Raw genomic sequence first — 22,978 nt, 5'->3', positions numbered from 1 at the left:
TGTCCCCTTAGTTTGATCAGTTGAGCTCTCCTAAGTATGGATGCCTTAATGTTAATTTTACTTTTTGCGTATTATGCTATATCTCAAGAACTTTTAAGGCAAATTTTGCACACAATTATAAAATTGGTTTTCCCCAAAATTACCTTGCAAAAAAAAAAATTTTGAATATTTATCAATTTATTTAATAATATCTAAAAAAATTTGAATAGTAAGGTTTACAAATTTTTACATTATTCTGAAGTACCTAATTTTACATGGCAAAATACAAAACATGAGAGAAATCATACAAATAATTTCTAAAAAATCTAATTTTAAACATACGATTTTTTAAGAAATTTGATTTCTCTGGAACTATTCAGCCGATTTTGCTTTCTTTACATCATTTAAAGTATTTAATTATATTTTGCCAAATAAAATTAAATACTTTAAAATGATGTAAAGAAAATTGTAGACCTTGCAATTCAAAATTTTTTTGGCTATTAATTAATGAAATAATTTTTTTGCATGGAATTATCTTAAGGTAAAAAAAAACTATAATTGCGTACAAAAATGTTTCAATTTGCTTGAAAAGTTCTCAAGATATGGCGAAATACGTGAAAAGTGGAATTAACGTTAAAGGGTCCAAATTTTGAACCACTCTCTTGATCAAACTATGGCTACCATATTTCCCAGATTGCGACTACCCCTTTATTTTAAGGGTCAGAAATCTGTCGGAAAAAAAGGTATGTTTATACAGAGAAAGTACGTTTTTGTGTCTGATTTCGTAACTTAAAACATTGTCTGCATTTATTGGCATATTTGAGCTCACCCCCACGAACCTTGAAGATTGAGTCTTAAAACGTAAAGATCCGTTCATTAGATCAAAAGTTATTCTAGGTAATCCGCATTTTTTTGGCCCACTGTACAATTAATTAAAATTATTAATTTCTAACAATATATAGCCGCGTGAATTTTTACAAAGCATCTGTATCTTTTGATGCTAGGTTATTTAGTTAAGTGATATAAAGCACTGTTTTCCTGACTAGAAAATTGAGAGTTTTGTCCTCCATCATTGTAACTACATACTCTCACCTAAAATGTAATCCTGAGTTATAGAAATTAGAGTTATTTTTTCAACGTAATTTTTTTTTTTTTTTTGATAGAATCATAGATGTTATCAAACTATATTTGAGTGTGAGTGATAAAGCCAGAGATTCTGCTGCATTCTTAGCTGCCCAATTTATAACAAGACCTGATGTTAAAGATGCTTATTTAGGAGAATATTTGGATTGGTGCTTGAAAGTAAGAGTTTTGAGTTCTAATATTTTAGGATATTCTACTCAAATATTAGCATGTATTTTTGTCACATTCTTTTTCTTTTTTTTTTTTTTTTTTTTTTTTTTTTTTTTTTTTTTTTTTTTTTTTTTTTTTTTTNACTAGAGATCATTAGACTGAGCCTACTTTTACTACTTACAGATCCTCTTTGTACTTAATCAAATTTACTTAATTTTAAACCTTCCATAGTATTAAATATAGATGTTACGCAATGATTACGCCTGATATACATTTTTAGAGTTTTTGTCAAAAATTTAATGTACATTAGGGGTTATTAAAATAAAATTTTTTTGTATGGGAGAAGTAAAAAATTTTTCAAAATCTGTAAAGTCACTAATGGTGAAGGAGGGATAAAAAACATCAGTACCAGTTATATTACTTGATGTAACTGGTCGTGTTTTAATAATTGCCACTTTATTTTTGTTTCTTCTTGCAATAAATAGTGATGTTTCCTGTATAGTGGTTATGGAACATCGTCTATGCTTGTTCATGCTTTTTTTTTCCATTATTGTGTCAGTCAAAAAATTCTAGTGCCTTTAATGTAAGTTTTCTTTAAAAAATATAATTCTTTGTACATAATCTCCTTTAAAATTATTTCTTTGATCATCTACTTTGTTTTTTGAAAAACCTATCTAAATCTTAGAGAATTTTCTGGATGTTGTTACACTATTTCTCTATAGTTTTGATCATCACTTTCTATTATGTGTGTTCACATAACACGATATGATATCATCAATATGTTACATGTTGTGTTACACCCATAACATCTAGATTTTAATTTTTTGAAAATGTTTTAAATGTTGATAAAAATCAGTGTATGTGTAAATGTCACCAAGACTTATTTTTAATAAAAATAGAACTGCTCAATTTTTTATTAACAGAGTTATAAGAATTTTGGTATCTTCGAGGGCAACATTTGTCAATGGTGAATTTGCTCATTATGTATATATTAATATTTTAATACAACAATTTAATTCCTGTTAAATAAAATAAACAACTATGAGAGTACGTGCCAGCGATTCTGCCTGACTCGAGAAAGTACGGGTCCTTGGAACCTAGGACTTCTAAATATCTGGGTCATTTGTTTGCTTAAAGCAGATCCTAATGTAAAACAGTAATCCCTTTTTTTTAAAGATTTATATGAAAAGTAAATAATTTATATTATGAAAAAATAAAACGCAATCAACAATTAGTATAGCAGTAATTTGACAAAGAATTAAAACAAAAATTTTCATATCTGTTACTTTTTAAAGTTCAAAACCCTGAAATATTTTCTATAGCTAATAAGATTCTTATTTTTTATGTGTACACACACTTATATATAAAGCTGATTTGATCATTTTAATTAACCCTTCGCCAAGGAAAATATAAAACCATTCTCAATGAGAATTCAATTGCATGTTACTTGTATGTAAAAAAAGAAAATGAGGTAGCTTTAGCATGATTTTAGATTAACATCAAATAGGAAAAAACTCAGTTCTCATAAAAAATGTCAAAGAACAATGGACATTTCAATTGCTAACAAACACAAATCACTAAAAATATGAAAATTTTTACATCATAAAAGTTTTGATTTATTTATTACTGTGAAAGTTAATAAAAGTCTCAGTTTTCATTACAGTAAAAAAGAAAAATATTCTCGATTTTAACTATTTTTAGCTTATGCCCACTCCTGTTTCATTTAAGTTGGCAATTTTGGGTCATTTTGTGAGTTTCTAAATCACTTTGCTCCGTTATTTTGTTTTATTTTTGATTATTTTAAAAAAAACTAATTTGATTGATTCCATAAATATGGAAAATTGATTTATGTTTCAATAATTTTGATTACAAAATACAGTCGAACTCGTTAATAAAGAGCTTCAGAGGACTGCAGTATTTCCTCATTATAATGAAGTGCTTGTAAAAAAAAAACAGGTTCGAGAAAAGAATTTAAAAAATTCAGACATATTTTATTAATTATAAATTAAATACATACATTATTTATTTTTTATTTCTGTTTGGCACAAATGATGTTGGTTAATTTGTTTTGCATTGTCTTATTGTTTCTTTGTTGTTTAAATAGTTAATTTCCTTTTCTAATCAATGTGCTTTGTAACATTTCTTTTTAAGTAAAATGTTTTATTCAATTTTACATAAATATTTTAAATTTATTCACGTCAATTATTGTTTTTTTTTTTTTCAAAATTACTATTTGTAGGTAAGTGATGTAGAACCAGTTTTAAGCTTGTTAAATGCTCAAGATCCTCATGATGCCTCTACGTGGGAAACTCGTTATATGTTGCTCTTATGGATGTCCATAATTGTAATGATACCTTTTCATATGCACCGCTTAGATGATACAACTGATGAAAAATGTGAAAAGAAACCAGTTATGCAAAGGTATAATAAATTTATATGCTATTATATTTCTAGAAAAATTTAGCAGATTATTTTTATATCTATATGTATATATATATTTATATACTTCTGCCATAACATTTTCATTACTTTAAAATATAATTTTTGTATGATTGTTTGGACGCATTGTGGCAACTTGAGTCTTGAAATTTGAAATTGTGTCTTCCATAACTGACTGAAAATTCAATCAGATTGAAAATAAACATGGCGGGATAAACAACATTCTGTTTGATTGGTAAGATCCGATTTGAATATAATGACAATTAATATAAAATTAACTATATCTTAATGTTTTTGTGTAGTTTGTTTACTTATGCTGTTCTATAAAAGAACAATGAAAGAATCACTACAACTGGCAACAGTGCATCCAACCTAATAACGAGTAATTATGCCCTGCATTTTACGTTCTTTAGATGTACAGTATACCAAAAAAAATGGATCACCCTGAATAACTTTTGATCTAATGATTGGATCATTGCATTCTAGGACTCAATCTTAATAGACCTGGGATATGCTAATTAATTAGTGCAGACAATATTTTAAGTTACAAAATCAGACACAAAAGTATACTTTCTCTGAATACACATGCTTTTTTTTTTTGTTGTTGTTGATGGATTCAGATTTTTGACCCCTAAAATCTGTATCCTCCATCTGGAAAATATGTTTCCCATAGTTTGGTCAGATGAGCGCTCCAAAGTTTGGATCCTTTAATGTTAATTTTACTTTTTGCGTATTATGTTATATCTTATTAATTTGAAAACTTTTTGCACACAATTATAAAATTGGATTATCCCAAAATTAACTCACAAAAAATTAATTTTTGTGAATATTTATTAATTTATTTAATAATATCTAAAAAAGTAATTCAATTGTAATATTTACAAATTTTACATTATTTTGAAGTATCTAATGTTACATGGTGAAATACAAAACATGAGAGAAATCATACAAATAGTTTCTTAAAAAAATCTAAATTTAAATATATTACTTTTTTAAAAATTTGATTTCTCTGGAACTATTCAACTGATTTTGTTCAAATTTCGTATTTTGCCAAGTAAAGTTAAATACTTTAAAATGATGTAAAAAATTTTAGACCTTACAATTCAAAATTTTTTCAAATATTAATTAATAGAATAATAAATATTTAATGAAATTTATTTTTTGAATGGAATTATCTTAAGGTGAATGAATTTTATAATTGCATGCGAAAATTTTTCAATTTGCTTGAAAAATGGGGAAATATCCTTGCAACTACATACTTTCACCTGAAATGTAAACCTAAAACTGCCGTGATAGAAATTAGAGTTATTTTTTCAACGTAAATTTTTTTATAGAATCATAGATGTTATCAAACTATATTTGAGTGTGAGTGATAAAGCCAGAGATTCTGCTGCATTCTTAGCTGCCCAATTTATAACAAGACCCGATGTTAAAGATGCTTATTTAGGAGAATATTTGGACTGGTGCTTGAAAGTAAGAGTTTTGAGTTCTAATATTTCAGGTTATTCTACTCAGATATTAGCCTGTATTTTTGTCACATTCTTTATATNATTTTTTTTTTTTTTTTTTTTTTTTTTTTTTTTTTTTTTTTTTTTTTTTTTTTTTTTTTTTTTTTGTTTAAATTTAGTCATTCAAAACTTCAAGAGTACATTATAGTCAGGGAAAAGTTTGGCCATTATTGATTAAACTAATTTATACTCATACAATATGGCCACTCTCTCTCGTTCGGAAACAAGGAAAATCTGGAATCTTTCGGAGTTCACTGTCAACTCTGGATATCAATGAATCATTAGCAATTAATAAAATGTTCTTACACAAATTTAACTCAAGTAGATTTCAATTCATTATTAGGCATTATAGTCTTATGTTACCAATCATGTCTGATAAAAACAGCAAGTGGTACTATTATTTATTTATCTTGTCATCAAGGGTTCCTTTAATATAAAATTCTAACTAATTTTCTTAACTCCTTAAAGCATTAAGATAATGAACATTCTTGAAGTGTATTCGTATCTATCTTGCACTTTTAATTAAAACTAAAAGTGAATTTATCGAATAGGAAATATAATTTTTATTTAATATTCATGAATTTGAATATATTTTATTTTTTTGTATAATTTTGCTTAGAAGGGTGAAAATTAGCGGCATCAATAAATTTAAAAATAATCAGATTAAAAAATATAATATAAGTAATCAGATATAAAATAATCAAATTTAAAAATAATCAATAAATTTAAATTAAGATAGTAAGTGACAGTTTTACCTCAAAAAAAAAAAAATTTCAGTTTTTGAATGTCTTATTTATGTAAATGTAAACAAATTTCGATTAAAATCAAGCTTATTTAAATTGCTAAAATACGTGAAGTGTTTGGAATTTTACCATAAAAATCTTGAATGCAATGCTCCTCAGTTGAAAAATTTACTAAAAAAAGGTTGTAAGTATCATTTAGTCTATTTGAATAAATTAGCTCTCTTTTACTGCTTCACTGATTCTATTTGTTTCTGGTGTATTAGTAAAGGTATTGCATACAAAGCTTTGGAAGCTTTATTAATTTGAACTAAACTTTTTTCTTCTTAACTTTTTTTGAAGGTTTTAATTGCCATTTTGATTATTTTTTATCTTGATTTTTAGATGCTCATCTCTAGTGATAATCAAATCAGTTTGCAGGCTGGTATACTTTCTTCGTTAGCTTTGATTTTCAAACATGGAAAAAGGGATGATGTTAAAATGTATGGTGCTCCTGTTCTTCAGAAAATTCTTGATTGTGGTTTTAAAGACAGTGGAAGCTCAGTTGTGAGAAAAATGGCTCTAAAAGTTATTCAAAGAATAGGTATAATGAAAGTTCCGAAATATAATTTTATCTATTTGAAAGTTCCATGAGTACCATATTTTATTTTATTTCAGTTTAGTTATGAAAAATATTTTTTAATTTTTTTATTCAGTTCTATATCCACTATGATTATGATATATGTTACTTTTTTTTATACATAGCTATGCCGAACTAAAGGTAACACCTAAAACTTGTCACAATTTAGTTAGGGTATTTTTTGAAGAATATGAAACATTTATCTTTTATTTTATTAGATATGTATTGCTTTAGACATTTGACCATTTCTAGGTTTTTGTCACAGCATTTATTGTGTTAAACAATTTCTTTTAAAACTGCATATAGGTAACATAAATTTTGCTAGTAATAGCAACTAAATGGCAGAATGGTTTCTTTTTTTTATCATTTCAGTTCAACCACTTTGGTAAAAGGTTAAATTCATAAGATTTTTCTGAAACTAAACTACAGGAGTCTTCTTATACATAAATCTTAGTGGCTTAAAGAAAAGTGTGAAAGCATATACCAGAAACTATAATAGAATACCATAAATAATTAGCACATAATATTAACTTCCATAAAGGAAATTTACTTTAATCTTTTAACTTTTTTTTTTTGTTTGCAACCTTTATTGAATAGGAAAAATTTTGCAGTAAAGTACATAAACTGTTTTTAAGAAGAATTTTGTGAGTGACCTTTATTGTGAGTAACCCATTTCTAGCTTTATCTGTACACATGTATAATCTATCTATCTAATGAACTCCCTTCTTGATTAACTTGATGCAGTGTCAGTGACTATGGTTACAAAGTTGAAATATTTTAAATAGGGATGTGTGGTTGAGATTAAGGACAAGTTTTGACCATAGTTGGCGAGAAAAGTTTATGAAACTCCCCTCTCTAAAATGTGTTCTTTCTTGTCATTTGCATGTTATCAACATTGCTCTAGTAAATTTCTCTAGTGTTATTTATAAAGGCAGCATTTTTTTTTTATTTCCATCATTTATAGAGTATGTTTCCATTTAACAGTTCTTATGTATTGTTGTATTAATTATTTACATTTTTTATAAATTTTTTAATTTTCGTTATATGATACGAAAGATGTTTTGTGAAAAAAGAATATTTTTTAATGTGAAATAATTTATTTAAGGATTAAGTTTCCTGAGAATAAAGATTGCGAGTTGGCGATATTGCCGTGGTAAACGATCGCTGACTGATAATCTTGCTTGTGGCGATGTTGCTCAAAATAATCCGAGTGTTGATGAGTCGATGGAAGATGAAAATTATGACATTCCAGATGAAACTGAGGATATTATTGAACAACTTTTAGTTGGCTTAAGAGACAAAGATACCATTATTCGGTAAATTTATCCATACATTAGTTTTTTTATCATTGTATTTCACTGTGTTTATTTGGTTCCTTCTTTTCTTACAAAATTTTTAAATTAATTTTTCATTGCAAAATTGAATTGTTATTAGTATTTTTTTTTTTCTTATTTATAATTTTTTTCAACTGTACAATTTGTCTATGAGATTTTAAGAAGTATTCATTTTATGTTTTTTATACTTTGAAATTATGGGAGAAAGCTATGATAGGTTTGACAAAATTGTACAAAAGAAAAAAAAACTTAGAAATGTTAAATAAACTATCACACCCTTTGCATTTTAATGTAGTAAAAATAAACATACATAAAGAGCATACATAATTTTTTTAAAGGCTTTAAGATTTGGTATGTTTTAGTTAACAAACAGGTTTATTTAGTCGCAACAATAAAGAAAAGTTTTTGTTGTAATTCTTCATTTATAAAATATCTGCTCATCAAGAAAAAGGCATGATAACCAACCAACATTTAGAAAAACTTAAAAATTTCAAAATATCTTTGTTGAAGAAATGATAATGATATAAATTTTAAGAAATAATTTATATTATAAAATTTGAAACAAGTTCGCTTAATGTTTTTTCTTCAGATTTATTTTAAAATATTTATATCTGTTGTTAAAATGTGATTGGGAGGAAAAAAGAAACACCTGCACATCAAAACATAAATGCACAAAAGATGGGTGAAAGTTATTTTTAATGGCTGCTAATATATATATTCAGGACCCACTCTAAGCATTCGCTACCTTGCCAAATGCAATAAAATTGTAAACTCGGCTCAAAAAATTTTGTTTTGGAAAATGATTTTTTCTACCCCAAAATATATATATTCCCCTCAATCCTGGAAAAATAAATTTTTAAAAAAAAGGTCAAAATGATCATTTTTGAATAACCCTATATTTTTATTCGATTACTGTAATTTCAGTTAGATATGTTGCATAATCAAGTAGAATTGTAATAAGTCAAGATAATGTAAGCATAAGCAACAAGAGAGATTACTAAAGCATAAGACAAACAACCATGAAATACAGATTAATAAGTTCGTTACCGGATATCACGATATCGCATGACGAAATTCATTCCTACAGTTGGTGTCAATGAAATAGATTAAGTGGTAGTTACAAGCATGTAATTACAAGCATGCTTATTATATATTTTATCTTTTCTTCTCACTAATCATCGTGCATTTTAAAGCTGAAAACTGACAATAAATTTTGTGACATTTTTCCTCCATCTGAATTTTAAAAGTCAACTATTTAGGTAAAAATAAAGAGTTACAACAGAAATTATATAATGAATTTCATAACTTTGCCATGTTTCTTGAATCTTTTTACATTCATTTGGAAGTCCTTGTCTTATCCAATCCAAGTCCTCCTACAATTATAAGTTGTATTTTGCACTGAACAAGGTGTCTCGTTGATCCTTCCTCTTTTTTCCAGATTTAGTGTATGGTTGTTTTATTTGTTTTCCTACATTTTTCCTATCTATCCTATTTACATTTAGTACAGCATAGTCAATGGCAACTTTTGTCCCACTAAGTTTTACTTGATGAACTGTAGAACTAAGACATCTCATTGAATCTCTAGTAACTCCTGTGAATAAATATATTAGTTATATAGATGATTTGCTGACTATGTTTTTTTATCTATCTTGAAAAATTTAATATTGTCAACAGGAGATTATAATTTTTATAATGGTGTCCTTACTTTTTTATAATTGTAAAGTAAAGAAAGCCCTATACTAATCTGCGTGTGCAATTTTGTTTCTCTCATAATCACAGAAAATAAGTTGGATTGTTTAAATCAAAAATTGATCTGTATCCTCTTTTTATAGTATATATTTTAAGTTCATATGATTTTTTAATGGTCTATTTTTCAAACTTTTTTGTAACCATTTCTCATTAAATTAAATAAAATAAACTATATAAAGCTGAAATTTAAAATAGGTGGTCTGCAGCTAAAGGTATTGGACGAATAACAAGTCGATTGCCAAAAGAATTAGCTGATGATGTAGTAACTTCTGTTCTTGAACTATTTAGTCTTAGAGAGAGCGATTCTGCCTGGCATGGTGGTTGTCTTGCTTTAGCTGAACTAGGTGAGAACTTATTTGTTTCAACTAATTATTAACAACTAATTTGTTTCAGGATGTAAAAGAAAGAAAAATAATGACTTTTTATTTAATTTTTTTTAAAAAAAACTTTCTATGTGAGCCATATTTCTTGCAAAAACAAATCTACTTTGTCTGCACTAAATTTAGCTTGCTACAACCATTTAATTATATAAAACTTTTAAATGCTCTGCTCTGGATGAAACTTTTGTAAATGCTCTGCAGGAACAATCCTAATTATTACTAATTTTACTCAAATTAAAAAAAAAATTATCAATTAAATGTGTTGTAGACTTAAATTATTATACTGAACAAAAGTGCTGTTATACATTGCCTTTTGCATTTCCTGAAAAAGTTTTAGTTTTCTGAGCTCCTGTGAAACCTTTGGCACTTGTTGAGCCTAAACACTACTTTTATGTTCTAGTGAGAAATTATTTAAATAGTATACTATTTTTAATCAATAAGAAAATATATTATTTATAAAATTCAGATAAAGCTCTCTCCTCAGAATTTCCATTTACTTTATCTTAAAAAACCTTTCTCTATGTTAAACATCTTTATTTTTTCGGACATGAAAACAAATATATAAGGCTTTAGAATATATTCTCTTGCTTTATACAATCTAATCTCATACAGGACTATGATTTCATTTCCTTGGTACATTGGTACTTTATTTACGTCACACTAGGGCTGCTCAAAGGACTATTGGCGTGGGTCTGGGAAATATCCCTGGGGATGATCCGAAGACATACCATCATAGTATTGGATCTCATTTATGAGGCCACTTCCTCAATTTAAACATAAATCTGAAGGGGAAGGAAGTTTTTCCAGATCCCTGTACCCATGGTTACTGCTCGGAGACTGATCACAGGACTTTCGCTTCCACAGATTTTACATAGCGCATTTACTCGGTGGGTCTTAGTGGTAAGTGGAATCGAGGATTTGACCACGGCCCTTTTAGACTGGAGTCTGATTCCATAACCGCTGGGCTACCACAGCGCCAATTCCTTATAAATTATTTCTATAAATTGGTTAAACAAAGTTTTCCTTTTACAAGACATTACCTTTGTGAAAGCTGTCAAATAACTTAATGATTTTTCTCACAGTCCACTTTAAATAATTCTTTTAGTTACTTGTAATTTAAGTTAAATATATTTGGCAAGGTTGGCTAATGCCTTTCAACTGAGATAAAACTATTTTTATTATGGTGTGTGTTACAGAGCTTGTGTTGAACAGAAATAAGCAGCCAGGAACATAATACACAATTAGCCTGTTTTTTAATTAACCAATATGACTGGTGCGCTCATTAGCTACTTGTAATTTAGGGCAGTGTATAAATTTGCAAATGTTGTATATTTAACTGCAACTTATTTTGCCTAAGCTTAATTAAATTTAAAACTTAAAAAATATTTTTTTTAATCATTATACCTCTGTTTAATATAATATGATATTGACTATGTAATATGAGAAGTTAAATTATGAATATCACTTACAACAACTTGTTTTGAATTTTCTCAGCACTAAGATAGTTCTCTTATCAATAAATATTGTGTTAGTTATATTATGCCACAACAAGTTGCATTATAAAAAATATTTCCTTAGTTTCGTTTTTAAACTATTGTACCTGCGATATGACTATAACTTTGTTTTATAAAGATTTATATGAGAAACATCACTTAAAACAGTCTGTTTTAAGTTCCTTCAGTATTAAGATACTTTTCTATCTTTAAAATAAGTATGTTAAGTCATGTTACACATCAAGCAGCATAAGCAAGTGATATGCAAACAACTATCTTGTTCTCCTCTAGGTCGGAGAGGACTTATTTTACCCCAGCATTTAGATAGAGTTGTGAGTGTTGTTCTGAAAGCATTGATTTATGATGAACAAAGGGGTAATTTTTCTGTGGGGGCTCACATCAGAGATGCTGCTTGCTATGTTTGTTGGTCTTTCGCCAGAGCGTATGATCCTGCAGTTCTCCAACCTTATGTTAACAGCATTGCTGGAGCTTTGTTGATTACAACCATATTTGACAGGTTTGTAAAATCTTACCTTGTTCTTGTGAATTTATATATGAAGTTTAAAATATGTCTTTTTTGAAAGCAGCTTGTTTGATGTCTAATAATTTTATTTTATTTATTTATAACTGACTTTGATGTAAGTAGCTCCAATTTACTGTTAATAACTTCATGTGTGTATAAATATATATATATATAGCACAATGAAAACAAAGAGAAAAACGAAACTAATTAATAAGTTTTATTAACTGCGCATAAGCTGCAAGTATATAGAACTCATAAAATAAGTAAAAATTGAGAAAATATGGAAAAAATAAAAAATAATGACAAGAGAGGAAAATTATTAACAATAATTTTTTTAAAGTATTTAAAAAACATAATTTTAACACTTTTAAAAAAAAAAAAAATTGGAAAACAAAACAAAGAAAAGATATAATCTCTTCATCAGCTCACACGATTATATCCGCAAAAGGNTTTTTATTGTTTAAACTTTTTATTCTCCACCTCAATCTCAGTTTGGAGTATAGTGTGCTTTCCTTTCTGGCAATACTGTGCTTGGCAGGAAAATGTACATGTGCAATTTTCCCGGTTGCAAATCAGTGGAAGGTTATTTTGAAGCATTTTGTAAAGTGCTGTGTATTTCTATATGCATGTTGCTCAAAGTTGTGCTGGTTAATTATATTATACTGACACTGTTTGAAACTGTTAAATAAAGGCCAATTATTATATGGTGTAGTAATCAAATTATAAATCCGAAACTAGTTGTTGTATTGCTATTAACCCAAATTGTAGGAACCTTCCAGATCTTTCAATTTTTATCAATGAGATGCAGTTATGCAATTGACTGAACTGTTCAAAAAATATTCTGAAACTGAAAATGTAGTTTGCAAACTAAGAGAATTGATTTTCAAACTCAATATTTTCAGATTTTTTTTTTTTTTTTAACTTGGTGTCAAATTGTATGTCAATTTATATTTTTACCTTAAATATGCAAAGCAGACAAATTTGAATTTTTTAAAAATGAGGCTGCACATTATATCAGTAAATTAGGCTTCCAGGCTGTTAACTCTAACCTCTTTTTATTTTATTTATTTTTTTGTCTCAAAAACTAGCGTGAGTTAGTTTTACAATTTTGAACAAAAAACAAAAAATTAAACAAAAAAAAATATTTCATATAAAACAAGTTTCTCTTTACTGGTCTAAAATAATGTTTGATTGGTCAAGCAAATGCATTGTTAAAATTTATCTTCAGTCTTCGTATCTCCAAATTTAGCTCTTTAGTTTACTCATAAAAAAACTCTGATAAATTTTTGTCTGTTAAAAGTTTAAGTGAAACTGCAAACTATTTTATGTAAATAAAAAAAAATTTAAAAACAAAAAAAAAAAAAAAAAAAAAAAAAAAAAAAAAAAAAAAAAAAAAAAAACAGCAATATTGAAACTGTATTTATAAGAGATTGAAAACCTTACTTTAAAAAAAGTATTTAATTGAGATTGACTAATAAATGTAGATTTTTCATTTATTAAATGAAGTTTTGTTTGTAAATAATGTTATTTATGATTCCTGATTAGTTAAAAACCAAATTCTTAATAAATAATTATTTTAAAAATATTTTAAAAAATAATTATTTTGAAAATATATTTTTTTAATACAAAGTACATGAAATCATTTTTTTTTCACTATTTCTAGGAATTATTAAACTAGGCAATTTTAAGACTTTTCTTTTTAAGGTTAATGTAAATATTATTGTTGATAATTGTTGTTTACTTAGTTTTTCAAGGGAGAAAACACATTTAATGGTTCAATTGCTTTTATTCTTTGTAATAAAAGAATAATGAAACAAAGAATGAAAGAAGTGTGATAAAAATTTAGTTCATTTTAACTTTAGTTGATTTTGATTCATCTACTTTGATGCAAAAGAAAGACTAAACTTTATTGTAATTCTTTAACAAAATATTACATAAAGTTTAAAAATACTTCCTTTTTTAGAGCTTACGCTCACTATATATATGTAATTTTTTGAATAGTATAAAGACAGAGTTATCTGGATTTATTTTTTTTTAAATCATGTGAAAGAGCTTTTCTAAAGTAATTTTTTATCACAGTTTTTAGAAATTGTGCACCAAACTATCCAAAAAAAAAAGAAATTTTAATTTTAAATGCGTTTTTGATATCTTATAGTTAGCAAAAAACTAGGCTATGATTAAGCTTAAAAATTCAGAATACTGAATAATTTGATATATTATCTATTTATTTACCCTGAACTTTACTTAAACCCAATATGTATTTCATGTTTTTAATGATTTTATAAAAATTCAGATTTTTTTCTAACAAAATGAAGCTTATTAGCTCTTATTATACTAGCAATCTTGTATTAGATATAATTTTAAAGTGACTCTATTTTTTACAGTTATTGTTAATTAAAAATAGAAAAGAAACTATTGCTATTCTAGCTTCATATTTTCAGATAAAATATAATTTGTAAAATGTTAAATATTTTAATGTTTTCTTCCTTTCCTATTCAGAGAAATAACCTGCCGTCGAGCTGCATCAGCTGCTTTTCAAGAAAATGTTGGCAGGCAAGGAACTTTTCCTCATGGTATTGAAATACTTACAGAAACTGATTACTATGCAGTGGGGTCCAGACAAAATTCTTTCCTAAATTTAAGGTATGTATTATTATCAAATACTTTCTTCTCCTTCCCTCTTTTTTAAGTTCAATTTTTAGAGTAAAATAGCAAGGACGTCAAACTTGTTCAACTACTCTGAATTGACATCAGTATTATGCTTTGTGCAAGGATCCCACTTCCTAAACTCTAATTCTATTCATTATTCAAATAAAATGCATAAATTATTATTTACTATCTATATTATATTCTCCTTGTAAGTATTCTCTAATTGGTATGCTTTCATAACTAAAAATATCACTTAAATAATTTTTACAAAATCTGCAAGGGTAATGAATTTGACATCCATGTGTATTTTTGTCATCCAAATAGCAAATTCATCCAACTGATAAATTTGTCACCAAGCATATGATTTATTGTTTACAAATGTTGCTGCAGTCATATGATTTGTCACTGAAACTAATTTTAAGATTGATTTTAGATCTTTGTGTATTCCGTAAACGTATTAAAAGAAAGAGGGATTTTTAAAGTTTTTGCAGAAACCATTAGTAATACTGGTGAAAAACCATGTGTGTGTGCAAAAGAAAGTGAGTGTTCAAATGCAAAATTTGAGAATCGAGTGTCAATAATATATTGAATTTAGTTCAGTCCACATCATCCCTCTTATGGCTTCAAAGGAAAAAGGCTGCTTAAGAAATATATCCATTTTATTTGTGGATACACAGGGGCCTGTCCAGGCCGAATTTACTACCGTTTAGCGTACTTTCACAAATTCAACTTTAGGAAAAACGGTAGTTTCACAAAATACTTTTTCTTAAAATTTAATTCTTGTATCCCTTAAGAAACAATAAATCCATATTTTTGTGTTGATTTTTTAATATAATTTTTAATTTTTCACAAATTATGTCTACATTTTCACAAAATAGGTACCTTTCAGAAAAACCTAGACAGATCCCTGATACATCATTCTTTCTTACCTATTCTTACCTATTCATTCTTTCTTACCTAGATTTTTAGAGCAGTTATTAATAAAATCCTATCAACAGTTTTCTTTTAATAAAACTATGTGATTTTTTGCATTAATGGTTTAAATATTTCTCTTTCTTAGTGTTCACATTGCTCAGTTTCTTGAATATACTTTGCCACTCGTCAATCATTTATTGGACCACAAAGTTAACCATTGGGATCCAGCTGTGAGAGAATTGGCTTCAAAAGCTCTTCATAACCTAACAAATAGAGCCGTCTCTTACATGGCAAAGACTGCTGTTCCTCGATTGTTGGAACTTGCAGTTGGAATAAATCTGAATGCTCGACATGGAAGTATACTCTCTCTTGCAGAAATAATCCATGCTATTTCTCAGGAAAAGGATCAAAATGAAACTATGACTGATATTTTAGGTATGGCTTAGTATCTGTAGAAAAAATTACTTTCAAAAATTATTTTCAAGTAAATGTAATAAAATGGGGTTCTTTTATATGTATAAATAACATGAAACCTAAACTCTATCTCATCTATTATAACTTTTTATGTCTTCTCTTTTTTTCCAGCAGAGAAATAATTACTAATTAATGAAATTTGTGTTTAACTACATATCTATTTTTTTTATTAATAAAAGTATTTATGTTGTAGTTTAAGGTTCTGAGATTTTTTCAAAAACTAATAATTCTGGACTCCCACAACCTTTTAAAAAACCTTAAATTTTAAATACAATTTTGGGACCTCTTATAGAGCCTTATGTTTCTCTTAAAACTCTTTTAAGAAAAAAGCATTTCAATAAAATTTTATTTAATTTCAAAGTTCGAAAATATTTTTTTAAATAATGAGCTACATGGACTAGAATGAATACTATATACTGAGTATATACTATATATCATACTGAGTATGCATGGTATATACTGAGGTACTATGAATTTTATGAAATCTTTTGGAATACTTATTCTTGTAAGGCCTTTCCACCAGATTGATGCTGTGATATTCGACAAAAAAAAACACCAAAAAGAAAGAAAAATATTGCAGGGTATGGGATACATTTTGACTTTATTTGTAATATAGTATGAATCGTAATTATAGTTCTGTAATAACTATAATGCATATATCGTGAATGATTTAAACAGTTATGTAGCTTGACTTCTAATAAAATGTTTCCAATGACAGAAAAGGAACTTGCCCAGTTTTTGTCACATTTCAACATTTTTTGACAGGGTTTTGATGTTTCATGTCCAAAACCAAACCCTGAGGTAAATTAATTATTTATTAGTATTGAAAATTATGTCTGTGAATTAATGAGCAAGATTTACTGAAATCCTGATTTTACAACTAAATTAGCACTTAGTACATAACTTTTATTTTATTATTATTATTATTTGCCTTTTTTAGTGGCTTTAAATTATTTAAGTTTATTTTTTTTTTAAAAAAACATTTAAAAATCATTGCAATTACGTGTGGTTTCATGAAATTTTCAAAATACTTATTTTGCATTATCTTGTTAAACATATAGCTCACAAAAACTGTCCTCATTGATTTTATTTATTTTCCCCTAACATAAGAAACTAAGGATAAATAATTATAAAACATGTAATACACTCCTAGAGAAATCCCATTATGATTTGGAGTTGAAAGCTTTTAAATGTCACGGAAACAATTATCAATATCTTTCCACAGAAGTTTTTAAATAATTGAGGAACAGAATGTTCTGCAGCAGGATTTTAGCTATCCATGTTAATCCTATAGAAATTTCGCAGCATGTCCTCTCTGGACCTTGTGCCATTAAATCTTACATTCAATTCAATTCCTATAGAAATTTCTTTTTTTTTTGTGCTGTTATTACCAAATAGACAGAGGAAGTTTTAAATTTGTCAGTGCTACATAGCTACCAACTCTACTGGAATTTCCAGTAGACTACTGGATTTTGCCAGTTTCTCCTGGTCTGCTGGTTTAATAAAAATTCTCCTCGTTTTTGTACATTTTTAAAAATTCCCTAAAATTCACAAGTTTCCTTAAAAAAATCCCTATTGAAATAGAATTTTCGTGCAGATTATTTCTTGCTTGAATATTTAAGTGTCACTAATACATAAAAGAGGCGAGCCGCATTTATAAAATTCAGTTAATTGTCTTTGATCAATTAAATGCCTATTATTATTCAAAATTATAAATAAACATAATACACATAACATTTCAACATCATTTAATGTGAAATCATAACTGGAAAATATTTCAGTTTTTCTGTTTTGATGACTATAAAAATCCCTAAAATTCCCTGTGTGTGAAATATTTAATATGTTTTGTAACAGTTTTCTTTAAATTTATATTATTTCGTAAAATCTACTGGATTTTTTCCTATCCGTGTTGGCAGCTATGGTGCTAACATCCATGTGCTAAAATATAATGCATTGTAAATTTTGTTTAGGTGAATTAAAATATGCTGATTTGTATAGAGNAAAATCTTTTTTTTTTTTGTGCTGTTATTACCAAATAGACAGAGGAAGTTTTAAATTTGTCAGTGCTAACATCCATATGCTAAAATATAATATATTGTAAATTTTGTTTAGGTGAATTAAAATATGCTGATTTGTATAGAGAATGTACATACTTTTGTTTACTATATGGCTCTGAATATAAAAGAGTAATAGAATTAATTCTCTTAAAGTTATGAGATTTTTCATGTGCACTTTTCTATTTATATGCTTTTTTCAATAACTTTCATAACAGGTTTTAAATTTAGAATATTGTTATTCATTTTTTGAAATATTTAAATCTTAATGCTCTTTTTTTTTTGCCTCTTATGTGTTTTTGCATTTTTTGTCCACCAGGTGCAGATGTGATAGAGAAACTCAGAGCTCTTGTGTTTATCTTAGATGAAAGAGGACTTTTTAAAGGTTTAGGTGGTATTTTAATGAGGAATGCAATATGTTTGCTTTTTGAAAAGTCCTCCATCTCTGCATTGCCCTTTCATGAAGATAAAGACTTGATTTGTAAGCAAAATTTAATTTGAGATGTAATTTCTTTCTTTTTTTTCCAGCTTTAAATTTAACATTGTTTAAAATTATAAAACGTTTTTGTTTATATTTTTTTGCAATAAATTGTGATAAATATTTTAAACATGTTTTAATATGAATTTTTAAAAATTCACATTGTAAAAATAGTTATTCAAAAGCATGAACACACCTCGATTTCAATTGAGTAACTCTTACTGCATTGAATTGTTAAATTACTGAATGTTCAACTTTTGCTCATGTTTGTAATATGAGACCATTTCAAGTCAAATTTTTTCTAATAGAAATATAGCTTTTTACGTGTAATCATACCCAAGAAATTATATGCAATTAAGATTTTACCTTAATTACTGAATATAATGAATAATTCAGTATAATTAAGGAAAATTTTACAATTTACAGAATATTTTCATTTTTAGACCATGACATATTGAGTATGTAATTTTTTGAATCATTTGTAATTTTATTATATACTTAAAATTTAAAAGAATGGATTGAAAGAAATTGAGCAATCTTTTTATTCTGATATATTTGTTTCTTATATTAGTGTATATTAATAAAATTAAAATGTGTAAATTATGAAAATTTTGCAAAAAGGAAAAGAAAAATAAAAGTAGATAATGTTTCAAAATGTCTATATAAATGTATAGTGATATTATGTGTTCTTATAGCAAAGTGGCGAGAGATGTTGGATAGCTGCCTTAAACATGCTGATGTTTCTGTTAGATCTTCTGCCATATCTGCCTTACCTCATTTCATTAGGCATTTCTTTTCTAATGACAAATCCTATTGCTCTCAGCTATTGAAGAACTATTTAGATCAGTTAGATTCTACACACATGGAAACAAGGTGTGGGTTTGCCCTTGCTATTGGTGAGTACAAAATGTTTCTTACCTTTTAAACTTTAGAAAAATTTCCTTTTGTGTGTTTATCATTTGATTGCTGTTACTTTTTTTTATTCAAAACATTAATGTATTAGCTTTGAAGCACGCAAATAAGCTGAAAAGTTTTTGTTGAAAAATTACTACTTCTGGATTTAGTTCATTTTATTATTAAATCTATTTGCTTTTATAAAGTTTTCAGCATTAAGAAATTACTCTAGTATAACTCAATAGCTGTATTTTTATTTTTGCGCTGTTTCTGTTTCATTAATTTTTAAATTTTAAAAAGAATGAAGTCTAACATAAGTCTTCAAAATTCTTCTCTAACAAGTTATGTTTATTCAAACATATGTTCTAGATTTTAGAAACTATGGGTCCTGTGAACCTGGGGGTTTAGAATTTTTGGGTATTTTTTTACTAAAAGTGGATCTTTCATTAAAATCTATCAATGAATGTGCTCATTCTTAATTATTCTACCTATTGAGAAACAAAATGAAGACCAAGCACCTGCATCAAAGAAAGTAATGTAATATGATAGTAAGAATTATTCTAATTTCCTCCTTCAGCAACTAATAAAAAATAATTTTGCTTGCACTTTATTTTTTTACTGCTCTGGTGAATTACACATCTCCTGGGACACATAGGTGATTATTTTTGGCATCTGTCAGGTGATTTAGACACTACAAAAAGTAAGTTCAGTCGGACCTCTATTTAACAAAGTCGCTAAATCCTGATAATAAGTTTGTTATATGGAAAATTCGTTAAATAGAAAATCACATTTTAAAATACTTAAACAACCTTTTTTTTTTTAGATTGATCATTTTTGTAGATTAATCTTGTTATGTAGGTGTTGAAATTTTATATTAGCCTGGCACTAAAAGTTAAAATTGTCTATTCCAAAAATAAACCCATGGCAGGGCCCCCTCTACAATTTTTGTGTTATTTGAAGTGTTATAAAGGGTATACATCATCTGTCATAAAACTTATTAACTCTAGATAATCATTATTACTCTGTAACTAATCATTCAACTCAACTATGGATTAAAAGTGTGCTTATTTTAATTTTCCCTTTACATATGCAGAACAAATTAGTACAGCTTAAGAAAAATGCCCTTAAATTTTTATATGAAATACAGAAAAGTGATAAAATTTCATATAAAATATAGGTAGGTGATAAAATTTGATGTTTACAGTTTTTGAAAGCATTAAAATGTTACAGGAGTGTCCCAACTATGCAACTACCAAAAGTATATAGTCATTGGCTTGACTGCTTAGTTTTTTAGAGTTAAGCAATGTACAGGGTATTTACTGTTAATGAAAAAAACTTGATGACACTAATCAATTTTACAACTGGGTGACTCGGTTCTTTATTTCTGTTCTGAAATTGTCAAGCTTTAATATATCAAAGTTTTGAATTAATTCAATTATAATCCATGCTGCAGTATAAGACTGATATTCTGTGGAATTAAAATTTAACCTAATTATTGTTTTTTTAAAAGAATGAATTTATTGTATTCATTTAAAAATATTGTTACAAAATCTACATGGTTATAAAGGAATTTATATTATTGAAGATCACTTTTGAAAGATTTATTCTTAAGAAAAAGCAGCTATTGTTTATTTGTTCTTTTGATAGCCAATTAGATTCAAAAAATTTAAATGAAGGTTAAACTTTATCAAAGAAAGAGTTAAAGCAGTATTTAAAGTCAATTTATTATTTTTAAATACATTCCAAAAATACATAAGTCATTACACCTGCAGTGTATCTACCAGTACAAAACTACAATTCACTAGTATATAAGACATGTTAACTCGACTCTATGTCGGGGTACCTTTTCATAGATGAAGGTTGAAATTGTCGATAGCTACCGTTCCCACATTGGTGACCTTCGGACATGATGTGAACATGCCTACGTTGGCAGAAACGCCCACTTCAATGTGAACATGCCTACCTAGACAGTAACGCGTACTTCAATGGATGGTCCACATGGAACAGTTTACTTGCTACTTGTGACTGCGACATTATCCACCACCTTAAACTGTTGCTACTCAGTCTCGTCTCGATCATACACAACGTCGACCTGCATACACCCAACTGCTAAAGGCAACACAGGAGCGACTACGACCATGATCTTAATACAGCTCTCATGACTAATGTTCAAAATCCAGTGACCTTAATCCAGCTTTCCCGGTCTGTCACAAATACAGCAACTAGTGGTATCCATGTATCGAATTCTGTCACAGCTATAATACTGATGGGGGAGTACTGTAGTGTATCTACCAGTACAAAACTACAATTCACTAGTATCTAAGACATGTTAACTCCACTCCATATCGGGGTACCTTTTCATAGATGAAGGTTGACTTTGTCGATAGCTATCATCTCCACACACCAAAAAATAAAGTACTCTTTTTTTTTTACTTTGAATTGTTTAATCTGCTTTGCAACCATTACTTGTAACTATTATTTATATATTCTGAAAAAATTCTTTTATTTCATTTAGGTGCCCTTCCAAGTTTTGTTTTAGGAGATCATGTGTCTGATACTATTGTTAAATTGTCCAAATGTGCTGAAATTACTGAAGAGCATTTCAGCTGGGCTGAAGTAAGACGAGATGCTATAAAAGCTCTATCTCAGATAGTAACTACAGTTGGTTTTGGTGCAGAAAAAAGTGAAAATGACTACATGAATGTAAACTATTTAAATGTGGTATTTAAAACCTATTTGAGTGGCACTCAAGATTATACTTTAGACAGCAGAGGTGAAATTGGAGCTATTGTAAGAGAAGCAGCCATGACTGCTATACAGGTAAGTTGCACATTTTAAACTTAAAACATTACATAAATAAATTTGGTTCATGAAAAGAACAACAACTNATTTACTCATAAGATTTTACGATTTTTCTTTCTTTTTTTAAAGATGTTTACCTTACCATCATTTTGGAAATAATCATTAGTGTATTACTTCATCGTTTTTTCTTATTGTTAAGATTATTTCCAAATTTTTTTTTTTATTTAGTTTAGTTTATTAGTTTGGGTTTAAGAATTAAAAAAAACGACTTTTTGTAGCGATTCAGAAAACCGGAAAAATCAGTTATCCGGAATAGCGATGGTCCCGACCGTTCCGGATAATCGGTTCCCTACTGTACTTCAATACTTTTGTTTTCTGCAACTTGATAAAAATCTGACAGTAATATTTAATTTTCCTTCAAACATAAAAGAGTCCTACATGAAATTTTGATAAAGTTGCGGCCCGCCATTTGATTTGTGTTGTAAATTGTGGCCCCCTGTCTCATGTAAGTTGGAAACCCCTGTTCTAGATTTTAGAAACTATGGGTCCTGTAAACCCGGGTTTTTTGAATTTTTGAGTCTTTTTTTTACTAAAAGTGGGTCCTTATTTAAAATCTATCTATAAATGTGCTCATTCTTAATTATTCTACCTTATT

General features: G+C 27.5%; 1 protein-coding gene across 1 annotated transcript in view; it reads left to right on the top strand.

Moving 5' to 3' along the window:
- LOC107439816 (tubulin folding cofactor D) overlaps positions 1-22,978 on the top strand; it is a 40,910-nt gene that overhangs the window by 4,229 nt on the left and 13,703 nt on the right. The window contains exons 3-14 of the mRNA XM_071183787.1: positions 1,143-1,281; positions 3,512-3,693; positions 5,046-5,184; positions 6,344-6,542; positions 7,684-7,894; positions 9,857-10,005; positions 11,826-12,051; positions 14,557-14,700; positions 15,767-16,056; positions 18,469-18,630; positions 19,323-19,523; positions 22,037-22,341. Coding sequence (XP_071039888.1) covers positions 1,143-1,281; positions 3,512-3,693; positions 5,046-5,184; positions 6,344-6,542; positions 7,684-7,894; positions 9,857-10,005; positions 11,826-12,051; positions 14,557-14,700; positions 15,767-16,056; positions 18,469-18,630; positions 19,323-19,523; positions 22,037-22,341 — 2,347 coding nt within the window. The remainder of the gene's footprint in view (positions 1-1,142; positions 1,282-3,511; positions 3,694-5,045; positions 5,185-6,343; positions 6,543-7,683; positions 7,895-9,856; positions 10,006-11,825; positions 12,052-14,556; positions 14,701-15,766; positions 16,057-18,468; positions 18,631-19,322; positions 19,524-22,036; positions 22,342-22,978) is intronic.

The sequence above is a fragment of the Parasteatoda tepidariorum genome, chromosome 7, assembly GCF_043381705.1.
Source record: "Parasteatoda tepidariorum isolate YZ-2023 chromosome 7, CAS_Ptep_4.0, whole genome shotgun sequence".
Lineage (NCBI taxonomy): Eukaryota > Metazoa > Arthropoda > Arachnida > Araneae > Theridiidae > Parasteatoda > Parasteatoda tepidariorum.
Note: the sequence above shows the minus strand (reverse complement) of the source record. Positions and strands in the feature narration are given on the sequence as shown.